At 41.6% G+C, this 26,704-nt stretch overlaps 1 protein-coding gene across 7 annotated transcripts in view; it reads right to left on the reverse strand.

Moving 5' to 3' along the window:
• The window catches only part of LOC142651751 (uncharacterized), a 100,868-nt gene that overhangs the window by 53,082 nt on the left and 21,082 nt on the right, over window positions 1-26,704 (reverse strand). For 4 of the 7 annotated variants that reach the window (XM_075826799.1, XM_075826800.1, XM_075826797.1 and 1 more), the window contains 3 exons: window positions 19,319-19,400; window positions 17,616-17,639; window positions 1,812-1,874 (listed from right to left, as the gene is read on the reverse strand). In XM_075826799.1, coding sequence (XP_075682914.1) covers window positions 1,812-1,874; window positions 17,616-17,639; window positions 19,319-19,378 — 147 coding nt within the window. In that variant the 5' untranslated portion in view covers window positions 19,379-19,400. Of the gene's footprint in view, window positions 1-1,811; window positions 1,875-17,615; window positions 17,640-19,318; window positions 19,401-26,704 lie in introns of those variants that run through there. The other 3 variants (XM_075826802.1, XM_075826801.1, XM_075826804.1) reach the window with 2 other exon arrangements.

Raw genomic sequence — 26,704 nt, forward strand, 5'->3', positions numbered from 1 at the left:
GCTCAAGAAGGCACATGTACAGGCACGTCTGAAGTTTGCAAATGAACATCTGGATGATTCTGAGAGTGATTGGGAGAAGGTGCTGTGGTCAGATGAGACTAAAATTGAGCTCTTTGGCATTAACTCAACTCGCCGTGTTTGGAGGAAGAGAAATGCTGCCTATGACCCAAAGAACACCGTCCCCACTGTCAAGCATGGAGGTGGAAACATTATGTTTTGGGGGTGTTTCTCTGCTAAGGGCACAGGACTACTTCACCGCATCAATGGGAGAATGGATGGAGCCATGTACCGTCAAATCCTGAGTGACAACCTCCTTCCCTCCACCAGGATATTAAAAATGGCTCGTGGCTGGGTCTTCCAGCACGACAATGACCCGAAACATACAGCCAAGGCAACAAAGGAGTGGCTCAAAAAGAAGCACATTAAGGTCATGGAGTGGCCTAGCCAGTCTCCAGACCTTAATCCCATCGAAAACTTATGGAGGGAGCTGAAGATCCGAGTTGCCAAGCGACAGCCTCGAAATCTTAATGATTTACAGATGATCTGCAAAGAGGAGTGGGCCAAAATTCCATCTAACATGTGTACAAACCTCATCATCAACTACAAAAAAGTCTGACTGCTGTGCTTGCCAACAAGGGTTTTGCCACCAAGTATTAAGTCTTGTTTGCCAAAGGTGACCATTTAAGACAGCTGTCTTAAATGCAGGCACCAAGTTGACTTGGAGCGTGTAACTGGTCTGGAGGAGGCTGAACTCTTAATGGTTGGTAGGGGATCAAATACTTATTTCTCTGTGCACAATGCAAATAAATATATATAATTTTGACAATGTGATTTTCTGTTTTGTTTTATTTTAATATAATCTCTCTCTCACTGGTAAAATTAACCTAGCCTAAAAATTCTAGACTGTTCATGTCTTTGAAAGTGGGCAAACTTACAAAATCAGCAAGGGATCAAATACTTATTTCCTTCACTGTAAGTAAAAAGTCACAAAATTTTCAATGGTACTTTTAAAAAGTTACATTTTATGCCATAAACTGGAGCGAACACATTGATAACTGTGAGGCATTGCGTTCAGTCCTTGTTTTTTGTCGCATGGTCCAGTCTATGAAAACATTAATTTTGTCAGTTATGCTTACACCAGTTTTGTACAAAACATTCTGATAATTGCCGACACTCACTTTCTCAGTGATCAGTCATCGGACATCGGCAATTTCTGTGTAATACTAATTTTACTTAAGTTGTCCTACTGGTCATAATAAACTGGCCATATTTACTGTATAAAAAGCATACGGTACTTAGTCTGCTGTGTGTATTTCTGTGGTTTCAGAGTGTAAAACTGCTGTAAGTATGACATATTGGTTAATTATGCTTGTTTAACAGTAAATGCAAACATGACAATGAAAGGCTTAAGCAAGAGTATAGATAGAATAAGCAGGTGTGACAAGGAGTGCAAGTTAGATAGCAAGTGTACAGTGAGCTCATCACTACCAATTTAATACAATGTCATGTAGAATTTACTTACTATGAATTAAATTTTTTGATCTTACGCTATAAACAATACAAAAGCTGCAGATTTACTTGGGCTATTGATAAGTTATAACTACTTTTGGAAGGGGGCCCTTCTAACTTTTGCTATGAGACTCAGATTTCCATGTACACCACTGCCAACCTCTGATACACATATTTGTATCATATACACATGCCTGAACATAAACGGAACAAGTGTCTGTTTGTAATGATTTTGTTTTAATTAGATTAATTCTCCCCTTATTCTTTTTAGTGATCGACCTTGAAATATTCAAGAAACTTACATGTTTTATTCCATTTAGATGTTGTTCTAGCTGGTAGGGGGATGTGCACGCAATTCTGCAATCCTACAGAGAAGGAAAAGTACATCACTATCCATGAAGACGATGGAATACATACCGGACAACAAGACAATCTGTAAATGCTTTACATTTCTTGGTTGCCTTGGGCCACGTTCAGATTCCGTACCCAAAATTTGAAACAAAGTACAGTACAATACATGCGAATAGGGTTTTCAAAACCGCAATTCACACATAGCTGTTTCTCCGCTGTGGATTTGAGAGCATGCAGCATATTTTCAAATGTGCACCATGCCTATTATGACGTGGATTTGCCTATTGCAGACTTTGCTGCAGATTCGCCACAGTATTTGCGTAAGAAAAAAAATAAAAATCTGTTATGTCTGAACTTACCCCTGAAATCTGCTGTTCACCTTTGGAAATTTCTAATCAAAAATTATTTGCAAAGTTGGTGCATTAGTACATTGGGTGACAGACCATTGACCTATATTGTTGCCACTAGGAGGCGTGACACTAAGGCCCCATCCACACGACCGTAGATTTAGTCTAATTACGGACCCATTCATTTCTATGGCCGACGGACACCTTCCCATATATTTACGGCAATGCTATAGAAAGGCTCCGCAGAAGATAGGACCTACTATTTTTTGGGTTTTATTGACCGTGCTCCTTGATATGAGAGCACGGCCCGGAAATACCTGTGGATGTCAGCGGCTGGCCGTGCCCGTAATCACAGACTGGGATTACGGGCACGGTCGCGTTCATGGGGCCTCAGAATAGACAAGTGTTGGCCCCTCCTACAGTATATACCCCTCCTACGGGCATTGAGCTAGAAAGTCTGCACAGGAGCAGTAGGAGATTTAGAACACAAAAGAATGTTAATGCCAGAACCATAGAAGAAAACCCACGTCCAACAGACAGCCTTATGAACTTCATAACAAAAAAGGATGGGATCTGTGTCCCCCAATGGACTGGACAAGAAAGGGATTTTACAGCAACTGCTCAAAAGATCATATTTTCTTGCTTGTCTCATTAGGGGACACAGACCATGGGACGTCTCAATTTGAACCGAAATGAAAAAAGAAAAAAGCATCTACCCCACAGATGCCTGCAACACCCTGTGAACAAGGGAATCATCAAGGTATGCACCCTGTAAAATTTGGTGAACATGTGAAAAGACATCCAGGTAGCCGCCTTGCATAGCTGATGGCCCATAACCCAGAAAGTACCAACCAACCTAGTGGAATAGGCTATAATCCAGAATGAGGGTTCCTGCCCTTTGAGCAGGTAGACTTTGCGAATAGCCAAGTCTGGTCATCAAGCGATTGTAGCCTAAGAGGCCACCAAGCCCTTCCTCAGACCCTCTAGGATCACGGACATAGAGTCGGAGTGGTGAAAGGAGGAAGTGACCGATCGGTTGACCCGCAAGGCGTGGACCACATTGAAATAAGGGCACTGTGTGAAGCGCACCCCCATATTTGACGCTCCATTAAGATGAGGCAAACAACAAGAGGGTTGTCAGCTCTCACTGAGGTGTTCAAATAGAGCCAACTGCATTGCAGAGGGAATGAAAGTCCATTTCCAAAGACAGAGTTTAGGGCCGACTGGGGGACACCACGTGTGCAACCCCCCCCCCCCCCCGCAAAAGAAAACAAACCAAAACCCTGACGCGGATACCTGCACCTCAAGAAAACGGAGGGCAAGCGCACGAACCTACCACAGGAGGAACACCAAGAGCCTGGGCAAAAAGAAAACCAACGGAGGAAGGTGTCCCAACGGAGGAAGGTGTCTATCTTTACTGCAATTGTCTTCCAAGTTCGGTGATAAATGTGGGCCCAAGAAGACTTCCAGGCCTTCAACATAGTTTGGATCACCTGCTGAAATGAGTATAAAAGAGGCCCTTGACAAGAGCAGATCGTGCCGACGAGGTAAGCACCAGGGAACGTCAGCTAGTAACGCCACCACATCGGCATACCAACAACGGCACGGCCAGTGCGGAGACGAGCATTGTCAGAATTCCTTCGGCCTTGATCCTCCTGAGGAGCTTAGGAAGGAGAGGCAGCAGAGGAAAAACACGTAAATCAGGTTGAAGTGATCCCATGGAGGGAGAGTGTCTACTGCAAATGCCTCAGGATCCTGAAACCTGGAAATTAAGAGGGGGACCTGCCAATTGAGTTGATATGCCAGCAAATCCCCACCTGAAACAGACTTGTTTGATTGTCTCGTGATGAAGGTCCCACTCCCCAGGGTCGACCCATTCGCAACAGATAATCCACAAACTAATTGTGGACAACCGAGAATAAGGACTTGCTAAGAGAGCAGGGACCAGACTACGTGGTGCATCCATGATTCTGGAGAGGACCTGCCAGCTCCTGAAAAAGGATTTGGCAGTCTAGGGAATCCAGAGGACGTTTTTTACCGGGAGAGGAACGCCCTCTGAAGCAGACGAGTGTGAAACCGGGCAAAAGGGAATGGCCTAGATGGAAGAACATTCATACAAGGTGGAGATGGGAGTGCCCCATTGTAGAGTACGGACTCCTTGCTGCAGTTTCCCTGGAGGAATGGACATCCAAGCCGGGTGTCGAACACGATTCTCAGTATAGGGAGTCTCCGACAGGGTGTCAGCAGGATTTGGATTGGTTGTCAAACTATCTCAAGGGTATACAGAATAATTTATAAAGCTGGTACTTTATGATGAGGTTGTCCAGATAGGGGACAACTGAAATGCCCCCAGAACGAAGCAGAGCCATGACGCAAAAGGAATTTTTTCGAAAACCCACGAGCCGCTGACATGCCGAACGGGAGGGCCACAAGCAGGTAGTGGTGTTGAAGAACTGCAAATCACAGGTAGCACCGGTGGGATGGGCAAATGGGGATATCCCCGATGGATGTGCACTGAGGAGAGGAAGTCGCCCCCCCCCCGGTCCATGGAGGCGGTCGCCTAAGGGAGGGAGTCCATGTAGAAATGTCTGATCTTGACAAAGGCGTTCAGGCATTTTAAGCCCAGATTTGGACGAACAAAAAGATGAGTAAAACCCAAGAAACTCTTGTACCTTGAAAGAGAGAGTTCACGGTTCGAAGAGAGTCAGCTGCCTTGGCAGGTGACCGAGGGAGTGTGGACTAAGAACTTGTTGGGTGAGACTACTTCTCTCACCCAGTTGTCCAATTAAGCCAGACGCCCGTGAACCGAGGAATCTGCGAAAGGGCCAAGGTCCCGGTTTTCTGGGATTAGGAGCACGACGGGCCTTAGTTTGAGGCCGGTGAGTGCTTTTCCTACCTGCTGCTTCCGAGGGGATTGCGTCAAAGTAGGCTCCAAAGAGATGGGAGCCAACAAAGTAAAGAGTCGCCAAGGAGAATTTAGAAGCTGTATCGGCAGACCAGAATTTGAGCCATGCTTTGCACAGATATTTGGTAGCATCAGATAGCTGTTGAAAGGAGATTCCCCAGATCTTCAGTGGGCGCCCTTGAAAGGAGACCATGACAGAATTGGCGAATCCATTCAGTAGAGGCTCTGCTCACTATTGCGGAAGCAACGACTGGCCACAAGGCCAAACCAGTAGCCTCATAGGAGGACCTGGAGTAGGAGTCAATAGGGCGGGACAAAGGATCAAGGAAGGAGACAGAGTCTGCCATAGGAAGGGTAGTGGTCGCGGCCAGGCAGGAAATATGCTCTGGAAAAAAGCTACGCAAGATCCAGGCATCTAGCTACATTTCTTATTAAGAGGTTTCCATTCCTTGGAGACTACCTATTCAAACGAGTAGGAGGGCAAAGATTGGTGCAATCGCCTGGGGCTAAGGAAGGTGACCATCTCCACAAGAGAGATAGGTGCACATTTGTGATATGTAAGGTTTCTCACTGTAGTGATAAGAGTGTCCACCGTTTGAGGACAGCTTGTAATCCAGCTCTGAACTGAAATCCAAAAGTTCACTGTGCGTGTGCGTTGAGGCAGGTGAGACGGCATGGCTCTTACTACTTTACGTGGCTTGCAGCGGGAAGACTTGGATGGAGATTCTCCAGAAGGTTGGTCATCAACTTCAACCAAGAGGTTCATAATGGACTGGGTGACATTGGAGAGGTCATCGATGACACTAGAAAGGGAATGCGCCAAATGCAGTTCAACTTCAGCATTAGGCGTGGGCATTGCTGGGGTTGGCTGACATGGTTGGACCACAGGGTGAGCATTTTTCAGATGCTTGGTCTGGAGGCTGGCCTGTATCGCACAGAGGAGTAGGTTGACCACATGAGAATTTTTGGCCACATGTGAAACAGGCAGAGTGAACTACATAAGGCAGCTGTCGGAAGGATTTTCCTCTAGCTTCTGACATGGCAGTATAAAAAGTCACCATGTTCCTCAGTTACAACTGGGAAAAAAAAATATATAGTGACTGAGCCCACTCAATATACTGCAAGAGGCAGGGAAGTTCCTGCCATGTGCCAGCTGCAGTGAGGTGGTACACTGCTGGGGAGCAAAGGGGGACGACCGAGGAGCTTGCGCTTTTGTCCCTTTTGTCTTTGGCATGGTAGTGGGACAACAGTACGCCCGCCAGACGTTGGGGAAAATAGGGGGACAGAGTCACCCGTAAACCTGCTGGAATATAAGAGGAGAGAAAAAAAACCACAAAAAAGCAACACAGCCTGCTGTACATGCAGGGGTACCTGCCTCCTATGGACACTGAGCGAAGACAGACTAGCTCGGTGTCTGTAGGAGGGGTATATACTGAAGTTGGGGCCAACATTTTCATATTCTTAGTGTCACGCCTTGTAGTGGCAACAGCATATACAGTTCGGGCCAGAATTATTTGGACAGTTACAAGTTTTGGCATTTTAGCGGTTTACCAAAATATATTGAATATACAGGTTTATAATCAATATGGGCTTAACGTGCAGACACTCAACTTTAATTTAAGGGTATTTACATCCTAATTTGAGGAAGGGTTTAGGAATTACAGCTCTTTAATATGTAGCTGCCTCTGGAGGAAACCCAGCGTTTGGTGATGTCCATGGGTTCCAGACTTCAGGCAGTCATTCCCTGCAAAGTATTCTCTACAAAGTATGTAAAAAAATAATATTTTTATTTTATTTATGGTAATGTTAATTTGTCCAATTACTTTTGAGCCCTGAAATGAGGGGGCGGTGTAGAAAAATGGTTGCTGTACCCATGGTTTTTAAAGTTATTTTATTTACATAATTTTGAAAGGATAAGAGCTCATTCAGACTCTGTATACGCAGTGCTCGGAAGGCACAATCTTATACCACTGTATAGGCATAGGGCGGAATATGTTATCCATAGAATCACATTGGACAAAAACCTATTCTGTACGGTATACATTTTTTGCGGTGGACCTCTGTCTAGGAAAGTGCAGGCTGCTGCACTTTCCTATACAGTTGGGGAAAAAAAATAAAATAAAAAAAGCAACGCATACTGGCCCGGCAGAGACCAAAATAGATACTCTTAACAGGGAGACGTTCCTGACATATACATTAAACATAGTGCTCAGACAATGTGCACGGAGCTTTATCAATCACAGCCTCAAGACCTCCACGGATACATACAACCAACTCGTTAAGGGGGGGGGGGGACGGACCGAAAACCATCCACCGCAGATGTAACTCCTAAAGCATACCATCAGCTGATATAATATAAAAAAATTAGCAAGGAAGCAGCACCCAAAATGAAAGTGAATTTATTCACCAGACATCCAATGCAACGGTTCACCTTCTCAATGAAGGTGGTGAAACGTTGCATTGGATGTCTGGTGAATAAATTCTCTTTAATTTTGAGTGCTGCTTCCTTGCTCATTTTTTTTTTTATATATCTTACAAGGAGAGGTTGAAGCCACAGTGCTGCTCCAACCTTTTATTTATCTTCCCATCAGCTGATCTATTAATCTATCTTGCAGCAATATGCATCATCATACTACTATTATTTTTTAATTATAAATAATGAAATAAATAGAAAGCCTAGGAGGAGCAGCTTGCACCGCTATCTCCAAGGGTGCATTTGGCCTGTAATATAGTTGTGCAAGTGATTCCTTTGAACTAAGCAGCCACAGAAGCAAGATGAAAGGAATATACACAAGATTGACAGACATGGAGAGGAGAGAGAATGAAGTGTTTGCATATACAGATGCACATAGTATTTTTTCACCACAGGCAAATTTTAGACTGTGGCATACAGGGCCGGCGTCAGCACCCGGGCAAATGTCGGGGCCCACTAGGCCGCCGTGTGGTTTACGCCGCCCACCTGCTTAAATTAACTATAGCCGTCCGTGGTAGATTGCAGGGAGGAGCAGATAAAAATAATTTAAAAAAAACTCACCCAAACACGTTCCCACAACGAGCTGAACGGTCCCGTCACTGCCTTCTTACTGGTATTTGGCGCCGCTCGCATCCACAACAATGTATTGCGCCGCAGATGACGTAATCATGTCACGCTGATGTGATTACGTCATCTGCGCCCACCGCTTTGTTATTGTGGATGTGAGCGGCGCCAAGTACCAGTAAGAAGGCAGTGACGGGACCATTCAGCTCGGCGTGGGAATGTGTTAGGTGAGTTTTCTGAAAAAGTTTTTTTATTGGAGCAAAGGCACCAAACTGGGGGATTAGCTTTTATATAGGAGCACAGACAACGGACTACCTTCCATATGGGGGCATGTATGTATGTATGGCCATGTATGATATGGTCTGGTGGGCCCTGTATCTAAGCCTACTACATGTTAGGCTTAGATATAGGGCCCCAGCAGACAGTAATCTTATACAGTATGAGATTACTGTCTGCTGGGGCCCTGTATCGAAGCCTACCTTGTGGTAGGCTTAGATACATGGTCTAACAGACAGTATCACACATGGGCCCTGTACCTAAGCCTACCACATATGTTACCCAAAAAATTCTGTGCTTGTTTTTTTATAGGTTTAGTCGTTGGACTACGTCGGATTCAAGGACTACTTCGATGACTGCTTTTTTTTATTTTCAATAAAATGGTTAATAAGGGTTGTGTGTGTGGGGTTTTATTTCAATAAAATATTTTTTCTATGTCTTTGTATTTTCTTTTAAAACTTTTATTACTGCCGCCCTAGTAATGGCTGCTGGCTGATTGACAGCGTCCATTACTAAGGCAGGGCTTAATGTTAGCCATTAAAAAGGCTAACACTAACCCCCATTATTACCCCGGTACCCACCGCCGTTGGGAAGAGCCAAGTACGAACCAGTACCCGACCATCTGCAACGACGGCCAGTCATTGGGGCGGCCGCAGGCAGGTATTATTAGGCTGGGGAAGGCCAAAAACAGTGGTCCTTCCAACCCTGGTATTGCTAGCCTGCTGCTGCTGTGTTGTATCTGCCTGGTTATGAAAAATGGGGGGGACCCCAAGTAATTTTTATTTTTTTAAATAATTGGAAAAAACGACATAGGGTTCCCCCCAATTTTTCATAACCAGCCAGATACAACACAGCTGCAGTGTGCTACAGGTATGCGGTACCGTATACACATATATATACACACACACACAGAGTTTTTGGGGGGTGGACATATGTTAGTACAAGGATACTTATTGCTGGGGCCCTGTATATAAGTCTATCATGTGTGATACGGTCTGTTGGGCCATGTATCCAAGCCTATCATCATGTGTGATACTGTATGCTGAGACAATGCATCCAATTATTTCCAGCGGTGTAGCTATAGGAGCCTTAGTCTTATAGATATGATATCTCCGATATGTATGTAAAAGTTTATTTTTCAGGGGGCGCGGGGAAAATATGTCTCAGGGCTTTCTGCCCCTGATCTTTTAGGATCCTAGCAGCGCCCCTGGGCCTAACTAAGGGGGCCTTACTAATATATAGGGACACAACTAATATATGGAGGCACGAAAGAGAACTACTATTCTTTAGGGGCAAAATGGGACATTACTACTGTGTGGGAGCACATAGGGAGATATTAGGGTATGTTCACACGTAGTGACCAAAAAAGTCTGAAAATACAGACCTGTTTTCAGGCGAAAAAAGCTCTTGATTTTCAGATATTTTTATTTTTTTTAACAACTCGCGTTTTTCGCGGCGTTCTTTACGGCCGTTTTTGGAGCGGTTTTTCAATGGAGCCAATGAAAACCGCCTCCAAAATCGTCCCAAGAAGTGACATGCACTTCTTTTGACGAGCCGTCATTTTGCGCGCCGTATTTTGACAGCGACGTGTAAAATAAAAGCTCGTGGGAACAGAACATCGTAATTCCCATTGAAAGCAATGGGCAGATGTTTGTAGGCATAATGGAGCCGTTTTTTCAGGCGTAATTCGAGACGTAAAACGCCCGAATTACGTCTGAAAACACTAAGTGTGAACATACCCTTACTGTGTAGGGAGTAGAAAGGTGGCACTAAAACTGAACCATAACTATTTTCTTATCGTTCACCTTTTTTGGGGGGATTGGTGCCCTGTAAGGGACAGTATAGGTGGTATTGGTAGAGGCCGTTTATAAACAACACTTTTACCTCTAATTCCTCTAGGTACTGAAATACTCAAGCCTACAGATACCAGGTCTTCCGGAAATCACAACCTCCGTGTAACAGGTACGTCAAGATTCACACATCGCAGAAACGGCACTATCTGTATTCATTAGCCCAAGACTTACATGTGAATGTTAAGTGATCCATGGTTACATCCTTCTGGCATTATGTTTCTGCCTTTATACTGCCGCCGCTCGAGTTGCACTGCAAACGGGCCCACTAAGGTTCTGTCGCCAAAGGGCCCATATAAACCGGGAGCCGGCCCTGGTAGCATACACCGCTAAATTAAAGTAAATAAGTAACAGGCAACCGAAGAGTTGAAAATCCCCTTGTTTTAGACCCCTGCTACGTCTCTGCAGTCTTCCAATTATTTCTGTGAGTGGGAGGGCTCATAGCATGCCCCACGTACCAGCACAGCAGTGTGCTTGGACTACAGGGTAACAAATAAGTGCTAAGCTTTACAAATAGAGAGGAGCAAGGCTTCATTCAATAGTAGACTACGCTATTGATTCCGTCAAAACGACGGAACCCCTGCACAACTGAGACAAACGGAAACCATTGGCACTGGATCGGTCACCATTGAAATCAATGGTGATGGAAACAGAAACCTATGCTTTCAGTTTGTGTCAGTCAGGGCTCCGTTCCGACGGAAAGCTCAGACGGAACGGAGCCCTGACGCAGAGGTGAACGAAGCATTAGATGCCTTCCAAGCTACAGTGCATGCCTGGAGCCATCCTATTCATTTAGATGAGAGGCCAATGTAGTAGCCGAATCAGCAAACAGGGACACCTCTACCACGCATGCATTGCCACCCTTATCAGTACCTCTGGTTGCGGCGTCTTTTGGATATTAAATGAAACACCAGAACTCCATTTGAAGCTAGGTAGGAAGACTTCTGTTGAACTGGAATCTTTAGATAATCTCATTAGGTAGTTAAAATAGATACAAGCGGTGTGTTGGGAATACCTTTAAACCCTCTGTATTAGTAATTATGTAAATTTAAATAAACTAGTATATAAATGTTATATATTCTAGTCTCCTATTACTTCATAAGATGTTTGCCCATGGTCCGTAAATACTGTATATTAACAATAAATGGGACACATGTTGGACGAAGGAAAGATCTTCCCATCTATAGCCAACATAAATTTTGCACAATAATGACGATAAGGATTCCTAGATATTCGCCTGTGACAAACAAGTACAGATAATAGCTCTTGGCCACATAATGAGAAATTCCGCCTGTCGGCAGGGTTCATAGAAAATGATAATCTATAAAATGTCTACTAATTGTAACATCCAGTATCAATTATTCCTACGATTCAACCAAAGAATGTTGGATTGTAGAGATAATCACCACATGTAAATGTCATAATAATCTGGACCGTTCAATCTGATCATTGTTTGACCTATATAAAAATGTACCTGGCTCAATAATCATTACAATAGTGTTGTGTAAATGGCAATTGAGGAATATTAGAGATACATTTTTCTAAGACAGGAATCCTTTCCCATCCCATCAAATAATCCTATCTCTGCATGTAAATAGGTAAGAGGACCTGACTTTCTGCCACGTATCTGCGTGACAGTCGCCATTGAAGTCTAGGGATAGTGAAGGAAACCGTTGCGTGATGGAAGTGCTGATCCTCTCCCTTTTTGCCCTGGGTTTACTGGAGTATTAAGTGACACTGGACCTCACATTTCAGAAATGTATGACATCTCTATGATATTTTGCCGGAATAATCCTTAGATCAGAGACCCTAACCAATCAGACATTTGTGGCATATTTATAGATAAACAAGATATATTTCTGAATTCCAGAGAGAATTATACTTCCCTTCATTCTATCATGTATTAATAAATTCTCTATTTTGTTAACGGCAATAATTCGGTGAGATGTATCAAAACTGGCGCAAAGGAAAAGTAAAAGGTATTTTCTGGTTGGCTGCGATGGGTAACAACTCCCCTTTTCCTTTGCAGCTATTTTGATTTCTCCCTCATTGTCTTTTTACTAATTTCAATAAAAAATGTTCAACCTTAGTCCTAATTCAGTTTTTTGCAGGCAAAAAATAAATAAAAATCTGCCTCCAGGAAAACCGCAGTGGAAAAAATGCTCAGAAACTAATGTCGCAGGTATTTTCTGCCTCCCATCAATGGGAGGTCAGAGGTGGAAATCGTGGCAAGAAAGAACATGCCACATTTATTTTCCCCACGAATATCCAAAAGCTGCCCGGGAGTAAGAAACGCCTCTGCCTTCCATTGAAATCAATCTGGGGCGATTTCGGACATTTTTTGGTGCGTATTCCGACGTAGTTTCCGTGTCAAAATCAGCGCCAAAAAACTCCATGTGAACTGAGCCTTAGATTGACTTGCCCATCAACACAGAAACTCCACTGTGTGGTGAAGTTAGATATATGGGGAAATATAAATGTTAAAGGAACAGTGTCATCAGAAATAATTTTTTTATATGTTAAAGATGTTAGTGCTTTATTAAAAACTTTTATATTTATTTGTGTGTTTGTGTTTTACTTTTTCTTATTTTTACACTTTTTCTTCCCTATGGGGGCTGCCATTTTTTGTTCCATTTCTGTGTGTGTCGATTAACGACACATACAGACATGGAATACGGCAGCCACAGTCCCATAGGGACTGCGAACGGCTCCCGTCCCATTGACTGCAGTGTACGGCGTCTGTGTGGGAACTGCGCATGCGCCGCTCCCACACAGTCCTATTCGAAATTGGCGCCGTCCGGCGCCATTTTCCTGTGGACCGGAAGTCGCGGCCGGACAGTAATATTACTACTTCCGGTCGCGGCTTCCGGATTTCTGCACTTGCACCAGCGGCAGCAAACGGAGCGGACGGGCCGGAGGGAGCCGCGGCGGCAGGAGCAGGTAAGAGATTTCAATGTATGTTCGTGTTTGTGTGTGTTTACTACTGTATGTAAACCTACTACACTGTGGGTTAGCTCAAAAAATGGCGACACACAGTGTAGGAGGTTACACCGTTCAAACCCCTCGTTTATCCCGGCACTAGCCAGGATAAAGGAGGGGGGGATGCTGAGAGCTCACTAGAGCGAGGGCTGTTAACCCAATGCTGCAATGCTGCAATTTTGGGAACAGCGCCATCTAGTGACCAAAAATGGGTAGTATTATAAATTAGAAATAATTTATAATATTTCCTGGACTCGTGCAAAAAAATAAAAAAAATTTGAACAATGTTTAACCACCCACACACTAAATGTTTAATTTTTAAAAAAAAAACATGTTTTTCTGGCAACACATTCCCTTTAAGTGTCAAATCGAAGACCTGTCAAAAGCAGCACAAATTGTGATGCCATTTAATCACTTTAATTTATGGTCGGAACTTATTTTTTGATGGGTCCAGGGATTAAAGCTGAAGAGTTTACTTACCTAATAGGCATATCTGTCTGTGTTCTGCTAAAGGGTAATGCCCTCCGATCTACTAGGTTATCAATACTGAACATATTCAAGTGTATAATAGGGAGTCTGTGGCATTTAAATGTGTTACCGGCGTAGTATGATACTAAGGTTATATATAGAATACCTAGGCAGGGTTGCTAACCGTCCGTTAATTCATGGACAGTCAGTGAAATTACAGGACTTTTGGCAACTGTCCGTTGTGTCCGGAATAAAAAGAATGTGTCAGTGATTTCTATATTTTTTTGTTATCCAAAGTGCTGCGCATGTGAAAGTTGTATGTGCCTTCGTCCCACGCAGGCTGCATGATGACCTCATGTAGTACATTGTTAGCAGCCTCCCAGCCTCTGTGCACCGTGTCTGGTGTGTAGTACTAGCAGGGGCCTCCTGCCCGCCAGAGAGGAGCGGAAGGACGACAACGGAGAGCAGGAAATCCTGGACAGCCAGCAGAGAGTGCGGCTTGGCTGGGACCTGACAGGTGGCACAGGAGAATATGCTGGGCTGCTGTTACTTCAGCTTGTACTGCAGATGTGTGAAGCCCCTGCCCGGCGGCCTGCTCTGTATGCAATTCACTGCCCAGCAGCTGTACAGGTCAGCAGCACCCGGCTCCTTCACGGTGTCTGCACTGCTGACCTGTATAGCTGCTGCTGCTGAAAGGTCTCCTGAACCCTGTACAGCCCAGTACTCCCTTGATATCCCCTTCAGCTCCTAATCTCCCTCTGTATATTCTCCCCCCAGCACTGGAGCACCACCCTGTGCTGAAGAAGTGAGAGGAGACAGAAGTTGCCCAAAGAGCAGATTACAGGAAGGAGATCAGTGTCAATGTGTCTAAAGCCAAAGAGGTTTGTGTGTTGGATCCATTTGTGTGTATATGTAGTATGCGTGTGTATGTAATATATATATATATATATATATTAATCGGTATATTCTGTCTATATATGTAGTATGTGTGCATGTATATGTAGTGTGTGTGCAGTATGTATGTATGTAGTGCGTGTATATGTAGTATGTAGCTATATCTCTGGTGATCCATGTTACACTCTTTATAAATTAAACCGATCTACCTAGAGCTGGGTGCTTCTTGTCTGCAAGTTTCAGTGCCGCAGCCTTGAACTGAACCAGAACATTACTAAAAGTAAAAATGCAGAGTTGAACTGAACCTATTATCATAATTTTTTAACGATGATCACTTTCTAATTCACAATTAACTTAGCTTAGGCTCTGTTCACATCTGCATTGGAGTCCCATTCTGACGTTCAGTCAGGGGTCCCTATCAGAACGGGACACTGAGCAGACACAGACGGAAACCAGAGGTTTCCGTTTCCATCACCATTGATTTCAATGGTGAAGGAGCCGGTGCCCGTGGTTTACGTTTGAGTCTTTTGTGCACCGGACCCGTCGTTTTGCCGGAAGCAATAGCGTAGTCGACTATGCAATGTTGGGCAAGTATAAGGGGATCATGGATTTGTTTAAAGGGTCTGAATTTAGGGGGTCTGTATTAGTTTAGTGGGTATGGTCTGTATTCAAGGGGTCTGTTAGTTTAAGGGGATCTGGTGTCTGTATATTTAGGGGGTCTGCATTTGGGGGGGGGGTTTGGTCTCTTAGTTTATATGGGTCTGTACGTAGGGAGTCGGGTTCTGTATTCGTTTAGAGAGTCAGGTATGGGGTCTGCATTCTTTATGGTGGTCTGTATTTAGGGGGCCTGGTCTGGGGTCTGTATTAGTTTAGGGAGACAGGTCTGGGGTCTGTATTTAGAGGTCGGGACCAAGGTCTGTATTTAAGGTGCTTGTTCTGGGGTCTGTATTTTGCTAAGGGGGTTCTGGTCTGGGGACGGCAATAGCTTAGAAGTTCTGGGGGTCTGTATGCACTTTAATTTATTAGTCTGAGTAAAAGGGGTTGTCCGGTCACATCGATAAGTCATCAGTATGAAAAACCGGAACGCAACCCCTTTAATTTATGGTCCTGGGCCTTGGTGTCTGAATTTTTGTGTTTCTAGAGAGGCTGGAAATGTCTGCAGAAGAGGAGCAGAGATGTCTCATCAAGAGAAGTCGCTATACCGGTTTGTGTCAGATGGAGAATAAGAGAGAACGACTCCCATCAGAGAGGATCTGTCTCTCCACAATGTCCACTTGGTCAAAAATTAAAAACACGCCCAGTTGGGCATTAAGAAAGTCATTAGCATAAATCCAAAATAGGTCGTAACGCCGTCAAAATTGATAGTTTATCTAAATTTAAAAAAACACTGCTGTAATCTACATTACAGCGCCGATCACATTATGTAGAAGACAGGACACTTATAATGTGGTGACAGAGCCTCTTTAAAGAGGCTCTGTCACCAGATTTTGCAACCCCTATCTGCTATTGCAGCAGATAGGCGCTGCAATGTAGATTACAGTAACGTTTTTATTTTTTAAAAACGAGCATTTTTGGCCAAGTTATGACCATTTTCGTATTTATGCAAATGAGGCTTGCATAAGTACAACTGGGCGTGTTTAAAAGTAAAAGTCCAAGTGGGCGTGTATTATGTGCGTACATCGGGGCGTGTTTACTACTTTTACTAGCTGGGCGTTCTGATGAGAAGTATCATCCACTTCTCTTCAGAACGCCCAGCTTCTGGCAGTGCAGATCTGTGACGTCACTCACAGGTCCTGCATCGTGTCGGCACCAGAGGCTACAGTTGATTCTGCAGCAGCATCAGCATTTGCAGGTAAGTAGCTACATCGACTTACCTGCAAACGCCGATGCGGCTGCAGAATCATCTGTAGCCTCTGGTGCCGGTGTCCTCGCTCGTCTGACACGATGCAGGACCTGTGAGTGACGACACAGCGTGATCTCTCGAGAACACGGCTGTGTCTGCACTGCCAGAAGCTGGGCGTTCTGAAGAGAAGTGGATGATACTTCTCATCAGAACGCCCAGCTAGTAAAAGTAGTAAACACGCCCCGATGAACGCACATAATACACGCCCAGTTGTACTTTTACTTTTCAACACGCCCAGTTGTACTTTTGCAAGCCTCATTTGCATAAATACGAAAATGGTCATAACTTGGCCAAAAATGCTCGTTTTTTAAAAAATAAAAACTTTACTGTAATCTACATTGCAGCGCCTATCTGCTGCAATAGCAGATAGGGGTTGCAAAATCTGGTGACAGAGCCTCTTTAAGCTTAAACTGCATAAAACAAGAGATCCCCTTTAAATTCCCAGAAAAATGCCTTTAAATACACTTCTGTTTTAAAACTTTATTTTTTTTTACTTGTAATATATTGGCATATGTATAAATTCCAGTAGATTAAGCCTATGCTTAGAAATATGCAGTTATCTGTTAGGCCATTCCGAAGTTAATTTAGGTTTGATATTTGGCTCTAGGGATTGTGTTTCTTCTAGGTCCTCACTGCATCTGGGCATCCAATGTCTTGTATGTTGTGAGCAGGAATAATTTCCTGCATAGTGCCATACATCTATGTCCTGGTTGCAGTGCGAGCACAGCAGTCGTGCCTACATGATCACCCGTGGGGAAGTGGCTGCGATTTACAGCCAAGATTAGAGACAACACAAAGCCCTTCAGACGCGGTGATCAAATGTGATATCGGTGTCATCAAAGGTGGGAAGGGAGTTAGCGAGTGATACCCTAACAACATGTTCTATAATTGAATTATAAAAACATTTTAGTACTTCCCTGCGAAGTGAAACTCTTCAACTGGAGGATCTAGCTCATATATTTATTATAGACAGCGATTTGCTTTAAATGAGTAAAATATTGGGCAGGGAAATGGACCGGTTATGTAGTAATGGGATGACCAAATCATACAAACACTTCAAGTCCAAAATTCGTTTAGTTATTAGAGATCCACTCACCTGACATTTATAACGTGAGCTTTCCTGAAATATAAAAAAAATAATTATTATTATTGTTAGTGTGGTTTTGTTGTCTGTTTAACATTCAATATTTTACGGAAAAACAAAAAGCACATTTCTTGTTCTCCCTGCTGGAATTTGTCCCCACTTTTGGGGGAAAAAAAACAAACAAACGGGAGGATAAACCAGCCCGGAAATGACCAACATTTCTATATGTAGCTACCTTTCTATACCGCTTACATAAGGACCCATCCAGAAACCCTAACCAATAATTCACGCCCTAAAACTTCACCTTCGTAGTCACCTACCAATTTTATCATGACTTGTAGGTGACACTAGTGACATTTCAATTTGATTGATTTTCAAGATGTAAATGTACTTATTAAGTGATTGTAGTAGTGTTCACTTAACGGATTGCCCTGCTGGGCTAAATAACATACAATAGTGGCAGGACGTGACCCTTAATCTAAAACGTAACCTTTATTGGATTTGCTTGAAACTATACAAAAAAAATAAACACCCTGGTGTGAAAGTGTTTAAAATATAATACTGACCAGAGTTAGGCAGGGCTCACAGAGTTTTTTGCAGGCAGATTTTCCTTTCCCTGCACGCCGATTATCGCTGTGTTTTTCGCCCAGAGCCATTGAGCGCCATGGACAAAAAACGCAGCGAAATACGCTTACTCTGCCTCCCATTGATGTCAATGGGAGGTCAAAGACGTAGACGCCCGAAGATGGGGCATGTCGCTTCTTTCTCCCGCGAGCCATCGTGGGAAAAAAAACACACTAAAAAAAACAAACCGCCTCCGCCGTTTATTGGCAAATTTTCCACGTCAAAAAACTCAGTGTGAACTGACCCTTAGAGTCTCAGGACTGTATCCACTAGTGTCATTTTTTTTGTGTGCACTTGGACCGACTAACATCTAAACAACTCCCACACTGGCCTGGACCCTGATCACAAGTCCTCTAGTTTGTGTGGGAGTTGTAGTCCTTTCCTCTGTATATGTTGGAGGCTGGTTTGCTCTGACAATAGTGGCCTCCAGACTCAGAGCTTCTATACTATTCTGGTAGATAGTCCCTATATCAATTTCACTGCTCGATGTTTCACCAGGCCTCTTTTTTTTTTTTTACTGGCTCTTCGGGGAGCAAACTGGCAGCATAACTGGACAGTTTTGATATTGGCAGTGGCTTTTCAAGACGTGTTTTAAGAGGATTTAAACGGGTATTCCCAATTTAGACATTTATTACATACACACAGGATATGCCATAAACGTCTGGTAGATGCGAGTTTCAGAACTGGGACCCACACCTTTATTAAGAACAGGGGTTACCAGACCCCCGCTTCACCTCCTTCCGTAACTTCCATAGAACAGCCTCCTACATGCGCGGCCCCCTCTCCGCTAGTCCCGGACTGGTATCGGCAGCCACCTCATCAAGCCAATTGGGGGACCCACGTTGGCTATATAAATGCAGGACCCAGAGCGGAGACCCGCGTCTATCAGACATTTATGGCTTACGCTGTGGATATGCCATAATTGCCTAAATTGGGAATAACCCTTTAATAAGTGGATTGTGTAAAATTCAGATGGTGGAAACATCAAATATCTGAATTTCTAACATTTATAAATTTACTGTAATGTTTTTAAATAAATGCTAACTATTACATTTATTGCGTCTAATCAAATAACGAACAATAATACTTACATAGCGTCTAGAATATCTAGCATTTATGTCTTTTCCATAGCGTTTTCGCGGTCGATACATAGTCCTTTTTAGCAAGCAGTAGCTAAAACAGAAAAATAATTAATTAAAAACCTCTCCGTTTGCAACTGGCTGTTATTTTTTTATGCAGATTAGGAAGAAAAAGCTGCTCCTCTGAACGGGCGCTCAGGTGTGGATTGTACTGATATCTTCACAAAATCGTCAGGGTGTATTTTCAACGATTTTATTATTAAAAAAGAACAATATAAAATTTGATTGCTGCAACGCGTTTCAACCACGCACTGTGGTCTTCATCAGGCATATAAATTTGGTTACAATACATCATCTTATATACTTGTATCATATGCTTCACTTCCAGGTTAAACTGGCAAGGTGAAGGTTCATCATGGGTGTTTCAGCACAGGTGTGTGTATGTTTTTTCCTCAGACTGATTTTCTCTTAATTGCTATTTCTCCTCTTTTCTACCTTTTAACCAACTATTTTCTGCCAAATGGTAGATATTCTTAGCTTTAGTGTAAAAGAGGATTGATTTTTTGTATACACATATATATATATATATATATATATATACACACACACACACATACATATATATATATATACATACATATATATATATACACATATGTCCACATGCAGGTGACCGTATATTTCAAAGAAATCATCATCGTCCGCGTATTCTCGCCGCTGACAGACAGTGTGAGTACTCTTAGTTTCTTTGATAATTGTGTTTATTCTTTTTGATAGTTTTGATGCTATCCTTTATTCTAACTAAGATAATTGTATTACTGGTAAAAAATGCTTCTAGTTTCATTGCTGTTCGTTTGAATCTAATTGTCGGGAGCCAGGCGCTCCTGTTTTTTATGTATATATATATATATATATATTTAATTTTAAGAAGAGAAATATTCCCATTATTATTTATTCTTTGTAGGTGTATCACACTCAATCTTATCCTATCATTTTTAATACAGATGTCATTGTATTTTAATAGATCGTTCAAACTACACTTGATCAATTTTTTCATTGAGTCCGTTTGGGCTCAAGGTCCCAAATTTAAATATCCAGAAGGACTCCCTTTTATTCAGGGTAGAGATTCTGTTGTGTGTTTTAACATTTACTTGTTCGATTGGGGAAATTTTTATTTTAGAAAAATCAGATGAATGGTTATATAGTAAATGCCTTGATAAGCTATGTTTGAGAAAACCGTTTTTTGCATTAAAGCGGTGACCATTTAATCTCTTTCTTAGTGTCTGGGTTGTTCTTCCAATATATTGCAATCCGCACTCACATTCAATCATATAAATTACATAATCAGTTTCACAGTTCATATAAGTATTAATTTCAAATATTTCTTGTGTTACATTTGATGTAGGGGATTCTATAATCAGGAAGACGGATAGAATAATTTGTCGCCAAGACCGCCTCAACCGAATGGTTTGCTGTCTCCCTGGTGCCAGGGTTCGGCATGTGGTGGAACGGGTGGACAAATTGCTGGGAGGGGCTGGTGATGATCCAGCTGTCGTGGTCCATGTCGGTACCAACGACAGAATAAATGGTAGGTGGAGGAGCCTTAAGAATAATTTTAAAGAACTAGGCTACAAGCTGAAGGGAAGGACCTCCAAGGTTGTATTCTCAGGAATACTGCCTGTGCCATGCGCATCACAGGAAAGACAGCGGGAGCTTAGGGAGTTAAATGCATGGCTGAAGTCTTGGTGTAGAGGAGAAGGATTTGGGTTCCTAGAGCACTGGGCTGACTTTTCATTGGGGTACAAACTGTATTCTGCAGATGATTTGCACCTAAATGGAAGGGGGTCCGCTGTGCTGGGGGAGAGAATTCTAGCTGGGGTGGCGGAGTATTTAAACTAGGGCTGAGGAGGGAGGTCAATGTAGAAAAAAAAGGGGTAGCCAGGTTAGAGAGGGGTCAGACTATATTGGTGGGGGGAGAAACAGAATGTGGGGAGAGGACTAGACAACAAGATAAGGAGATCCTTTCGTTACAAAACATCAGTGTAAATAAAAAGGACCGATTAATGTCAAATCACATTTCTGATAATAAAAGTGAAAAACTGACAGGCAAGTTAAAGTGTATGTTCACAAATGCCAGAAGTCTAGCAAGCAAAATGGGGGAGCTGGAGGCCTTGATACTGGAAGAAAATATAGATATAGTTGGTGTTGCTGAAACATGGCTGGACTCTTCACATGACTGGGCTGTAAATCTACAGGGTTTTACACTTTTTCGTAAAGACAGGACAAATAGGAAAGGTGGTGGTGTATGTCTGTATGTGAGAAGTGATATGAAGGCGAGTGTGAAAGAGACAATAGTGGGTCAAGACTGTGAGGAGGTTGAAACCTTGTGGGTGGAACTAGAAAGGGAGGTAAACACTGAAAAAATTACTTTTGGTGTAATCTATAGACCCCCCAATATAACTGAGGAGATGGAAGGTCAGATATATAAACAGATGGAGCGGGCTGCACAGGCGGGTACTGTAGTGATAATGGGAGATTTTAATTTCCGGGATATTAATTGGTGTCATGGTTCGGCTTCAACTGCAAAGGGGAGACATTTCCTCAACCTATTGCAGGAAAATTTTATGGGCCAGTTTGTGGAAGACCCGACTAGAGGTGAAGCTCTGTTGGATCTGGTCATTTCTAATAATGCAGATCTTGTTGGGAATGTCAATGTTCGTGAAAACCTCGGTAACAGTGATCATAATATAGTTACATTTTACCTATACTGTAAAAAACAAACGCAGGCTGGGAGGGCAAAAACATTTAATTTTAAGAAAGCCAATTTCCCCAGGATGAGGGCTGCAATTCAGGATATAGACTGGGAAGAACTAATGTCAAATAATGGAACAAATGATAAATGGGAGATTTTCAAATCTACTTTGAGTTATTATAGTGCAAAATTTATTCCTACAGGTAATAAGTATAAACGACTCAAATTAAACCCCACATGGCTTACACCTTCTGTGAAAGGGGCAATACATGACAAAAAAAGGGCATTTAAAAAATACAAATCTGAGGGTACATCTGTAGCCTTTGTAAAATATAAAGAGCTTAATAAAATCTGTAAAAATGTAATAAAATTAGCAAAAATACAAAATGAAAGGCAGGTGGCCAAGGATAGTAAAACAAATCCTAAAAAATTCTTCAAGCATATAAATGCAAAAAAGCCAAGGTCTGAACATGTAGGACCCCTAGATAATGGTAATGGGGAGTTGATCACAGGGGATCAAGAGAAGGCAGAGTTACTAAATGGGTTCTTCCGCTCTGTATATACAACAGAAGAAAGAGCAGCTGATGTAGCCGGTGCCAGTGCTGTTAATATATCAGTTGATATACTGAATTGGATGAATGTAGAGATGGTCCAAGCTAAATTAAATAAAATAAATGTGCACAAGGCTCCGGGACCAGATGGGTTACACCCTAGAATTCTTAAAGAGCTTAGTTCAGTTATTTCTGTCCCCCTTTTCATAATATTCAGAGAATCTCTAGTGACTGGTATAGTGCCAAGGGACTGGCGCAGGGCAAATGTGGTGCCTATTTTCAAAAAGGGCTCTAGGTCTTCCCCGGGTAATTATAGACCAGTAAGCTTAACATCCATCGTGGGGAAAATGTTTGAGGGGCTATTGAGGGACTATATACAGGATTATGTGACAATAAATAGCATTATAAGTGACAGCCAGCACGGTTTTACTAAGGACAGAAGTTGTCAAACTAACCTAATCTGTTTTTATGAAGAGGTGAGCAGAAGTCTAGACAGAGGGGCCGCTGTGGATTTAGTGTTTTTGGACTTTGCAAAGGCATTTGACACTGTCCCCCATAGACGCCTAATGGGTAAATTAAGGACTATAGGTTTAGAAAATATAGTTTGTAATTGGATTGAGAATTGGCTCAAGGACCGTATCCAGAGGGTTGTGGTCAATGATTCCTTCTCTGAATGGTCCCCGGTTATAAGTGGTGTACCCCAGGGTTCAGTGCTGGGACCACTATTATTCAACTTATTTATTAATGATATAGAGGAAGGGATTAATAGCACTATTTCTATTTTTGCAGATGACACCAAGCTATGTAATATAGTTCAGACTATGGAAGATGTTCATGAATTACAGGCAGATTTAAACAAACTAAGTGTTTGGGCGTCCACTTGGCAAATGAAGTTTAATGTAGATAAATGTAAAGTTATGCATCTTGGTACCAACAACCTGCATGCATCATATGTCCTAGGGGGCGCTACACTGGCGGATTCACTTGTTGAGAAGGATCTGGGTGTACTTGTAAATCATAAACTCAATAACAGCATGCAGTGTCAATCAGCTGCTTCAAAGGCCAGCAGGATATTGTCGTGTATTAAAAGAGGCATGGACTCGCGGGACAGGGATGTAATAATGCCACTTTACAAAGCATTAGTGAGGCCTCATCTAGAATATGCAGTCCAGTTCTGGGCTCCAGTTCATAGAAAGGATGCCCTGGAGTTGGAAAAAATACAAAGAAGAGCAACGAAGCTAATAAGGGGCATGGAGAATTTAAATTATGAGGAAAGATTGAAAGAATTAAACCTATTTAGCCTTGAAAAAAGACGACTAAGGGGGGACATGATTAACTTGTATAAATATATTAATGGCACATACAAAAAATATGGTGAAATCCTGTTCCTTGTAAAACCCCCTCAAAAAACAAGGGGGCACTCCCTCCGTCTGGAGAAAAAAAGGTTCAAGCTGCAGAGGCGACAAGGCTTCTTTACAGTGAGAACTGTGAATTTATGGAATAGCCTACCGCAGGAGCTGGTCACAGCAGGGACAGTAGATGGCTTTAAAAAAGGGTTAGATAATTTCCTAGAACAAAAAAATATTAGCTCCTATGTGTAGAAATTTTTCCTTCCCTTTTCCCTTCCCTTGGTTGAACTCGATGGACATGTGTCTTTTTTCAGCCGTACTAACTATGTAACTATGTAACTATGATGTAACTTGAGTTTTTCCTTTGTTAATATTAAAACAACACAAACAGTTTCTTTTTCCACATTTATGGATCCCTGCCGGTTTATAATAATGATCTTGGGTAGAGGTGGGGATATTCGTTTTCAACCTACTAGGTGCTAATATATTTTTAATAGTTCTCCCCCGACGGAATGTTATCCCTGGTTTTATAGGGATAATTTTATTTAAAATCGGATCGTTTAAAAGTACATTCCAGTGTTTTTGCAATGCACTTCTAATAACATTATGATCTTTATTAAATGTTGTAATAAAATTGTTTGAATGTCTTTTCTTTAAAATATCTTTGTTATGTGCTATATGTACTTTTTCTACAAGGCATGCTTCTTGAGATGTATCTAAATTTTTTTGATACGCATGTTTAAGGAGATCTTGAGGATATTTTTTCTCCTCAAACTTTGCTTTGAGGATTTTGGATTGTTCTTTGTATCCATTCACTGAGGAGCAATTTTTTCTTATTCTCCTATACTGACTGTGTGGGATATTTGTTATCCATTTTTTATAGTGTGCACTTTTGAAATTTAAAAAACTATTTTTATCTGTGTCTTTAAAATGTGTTTTTGTTAAAAATTTATTATCAGAATGACTGATTTCTAAATCTAAAAATATTATTTTTTCTTTTGATATATTTTGTGTAAATTGTATTCCCCACGTATTCTTATTTAAAATATTTATGAAGCTGTTCGCTTCCTCCCTAGTACCAGACCAGATTAAAAAAAGATCGTCAATATACCTTTTATAATAGACAATTTTATTCCGATATATATGAGCATTCTCTATATGTATTGATTCAAAATGCCCCATGAATAGGTTGGCATAGCTAGGGGCAACTCGTGTCCCCATAGCTGTGCCCCTTATCTGTTTATATAATTTAGAATTATGTTTAAAAATATTGTGGGTGAGAATAAAATGTAATCCTTCTAATAGAAAATCATTTTGTTTTTTCGGGAGTATACCTCCATGTTCTAAAAAAAAATGTATGGCCTTTAATCCAAGAGTATGATCGATATTCGAATATAAGGAAGTCACATCCAATGTTATCAATACGTAATTTTCATTCCAGCTGTATCCTTGTAATTCTCTGATCAGACTCGTATAGGGAATCATGTAATCACAAAATATTTTCAAGCCCTCCCAAATCAAATGCATCTATCCAGATCTACGAAAAGAAAAGAAAGATCAGAGGATGCAGAGGGGGGAAAAAAAGAAACCCACAAAAAAAGCAGGGAGGATTAGAAACCGACTTGCAAGAATCTATTGAAATTGAGAATATACATGAAAAATCCAGTAATGTGTTTAATTTATCACAATATATACTCAAAACAGGAGAAATAGAGTTACTATCTAAAGGCTTGTCGTTTTGTCCCACACAATCAGCTGATGAATTTCAACTTTTTTTAGATTTAAATAATTTTATTAGAAAACTCACATTGCAACGTCATTTTTCTATAGAAACAGGGAAATCCAAACAAACGGAAAAAGATAATAGTGTAGAAGACCCATATACACATCTTGAAGTCAATGGAAAATCGAGCTTCTACCCACTGCATCATAAGGGCAATTTTTTAGAAACTTTTTATATATTAGTGTCAAATGAATTGAAAATAATCAATAAGAAAAAAAGCGTACCTAGCCAATGTAATCTTAATAAAAGAGAGAAAAAATCACTCAAAGACCTTCAAAATAATAAAAATATTGTAATAAGATCAGCGGATAAAGGAGGAGGAATTATAATACAAGATAGAGAAACTTATATCCAAGAAGCTGAGAGAATACTTTCTGATAAAAAATATTACGAAACAATAACCTCTGATCCATCAGATCAATATGAAAAAGAATTTTCAGATTTTATAAAAATTAACTTCGAAGAGGGTATTATAAATAAAAAAGAAAAATCATTTTTAATGACAGCAAATCCGGAAACCCCTTTTTTTTACCATCTACCTAAAATTCATAAAAATCAAACGAATCCTCCAGGTAGACCAATAATATCTGGTATCAATTCCCTGACAAGTCAGCTTTCACATTATATAGATTTACATTTGCAAAATCTAGTGAAAAAATTACCATCGTATCTGAGAGACTCTACGAGTCTGATCAGAGAATTACAAGGATACAGCTGGAATGAAAATTACGTATTGATAACATTGGATGTGACTTCCTTATATTCGAATATCGATCATACTCTTGGATTAAAGGCCATACATTTTTTTTTAGAACATGGAGGTATACTCCCGAAAAAACAAAATGATTTTCTATTAGAAGGATTACATTTTATTCTCACCCACAATATTTTTAAACATAATTCTAAATTATATAAACAGATAAGGGGCACAGCTATGGGGACACGAGTTGCCCCTAGCTATGC

The sequence above is a fragment of the Rhinoderma darwinii genome, chromosome 5, assembly GCF_050947455.1.
Source record: "Rhinoderma darwinii isolate aRhiDar2 chromosome 5, aRhiDar2.hap1, whole genome shotgun sequence".
In the NCBI taxonomy this organism is placed as follows: domain Eukaryota; kingdom Metazoa; phylum Chordata; class Amphibia; order Anura; family Rhinodermatidae; genus Rhinoderma; species Rhinoderma darwinii.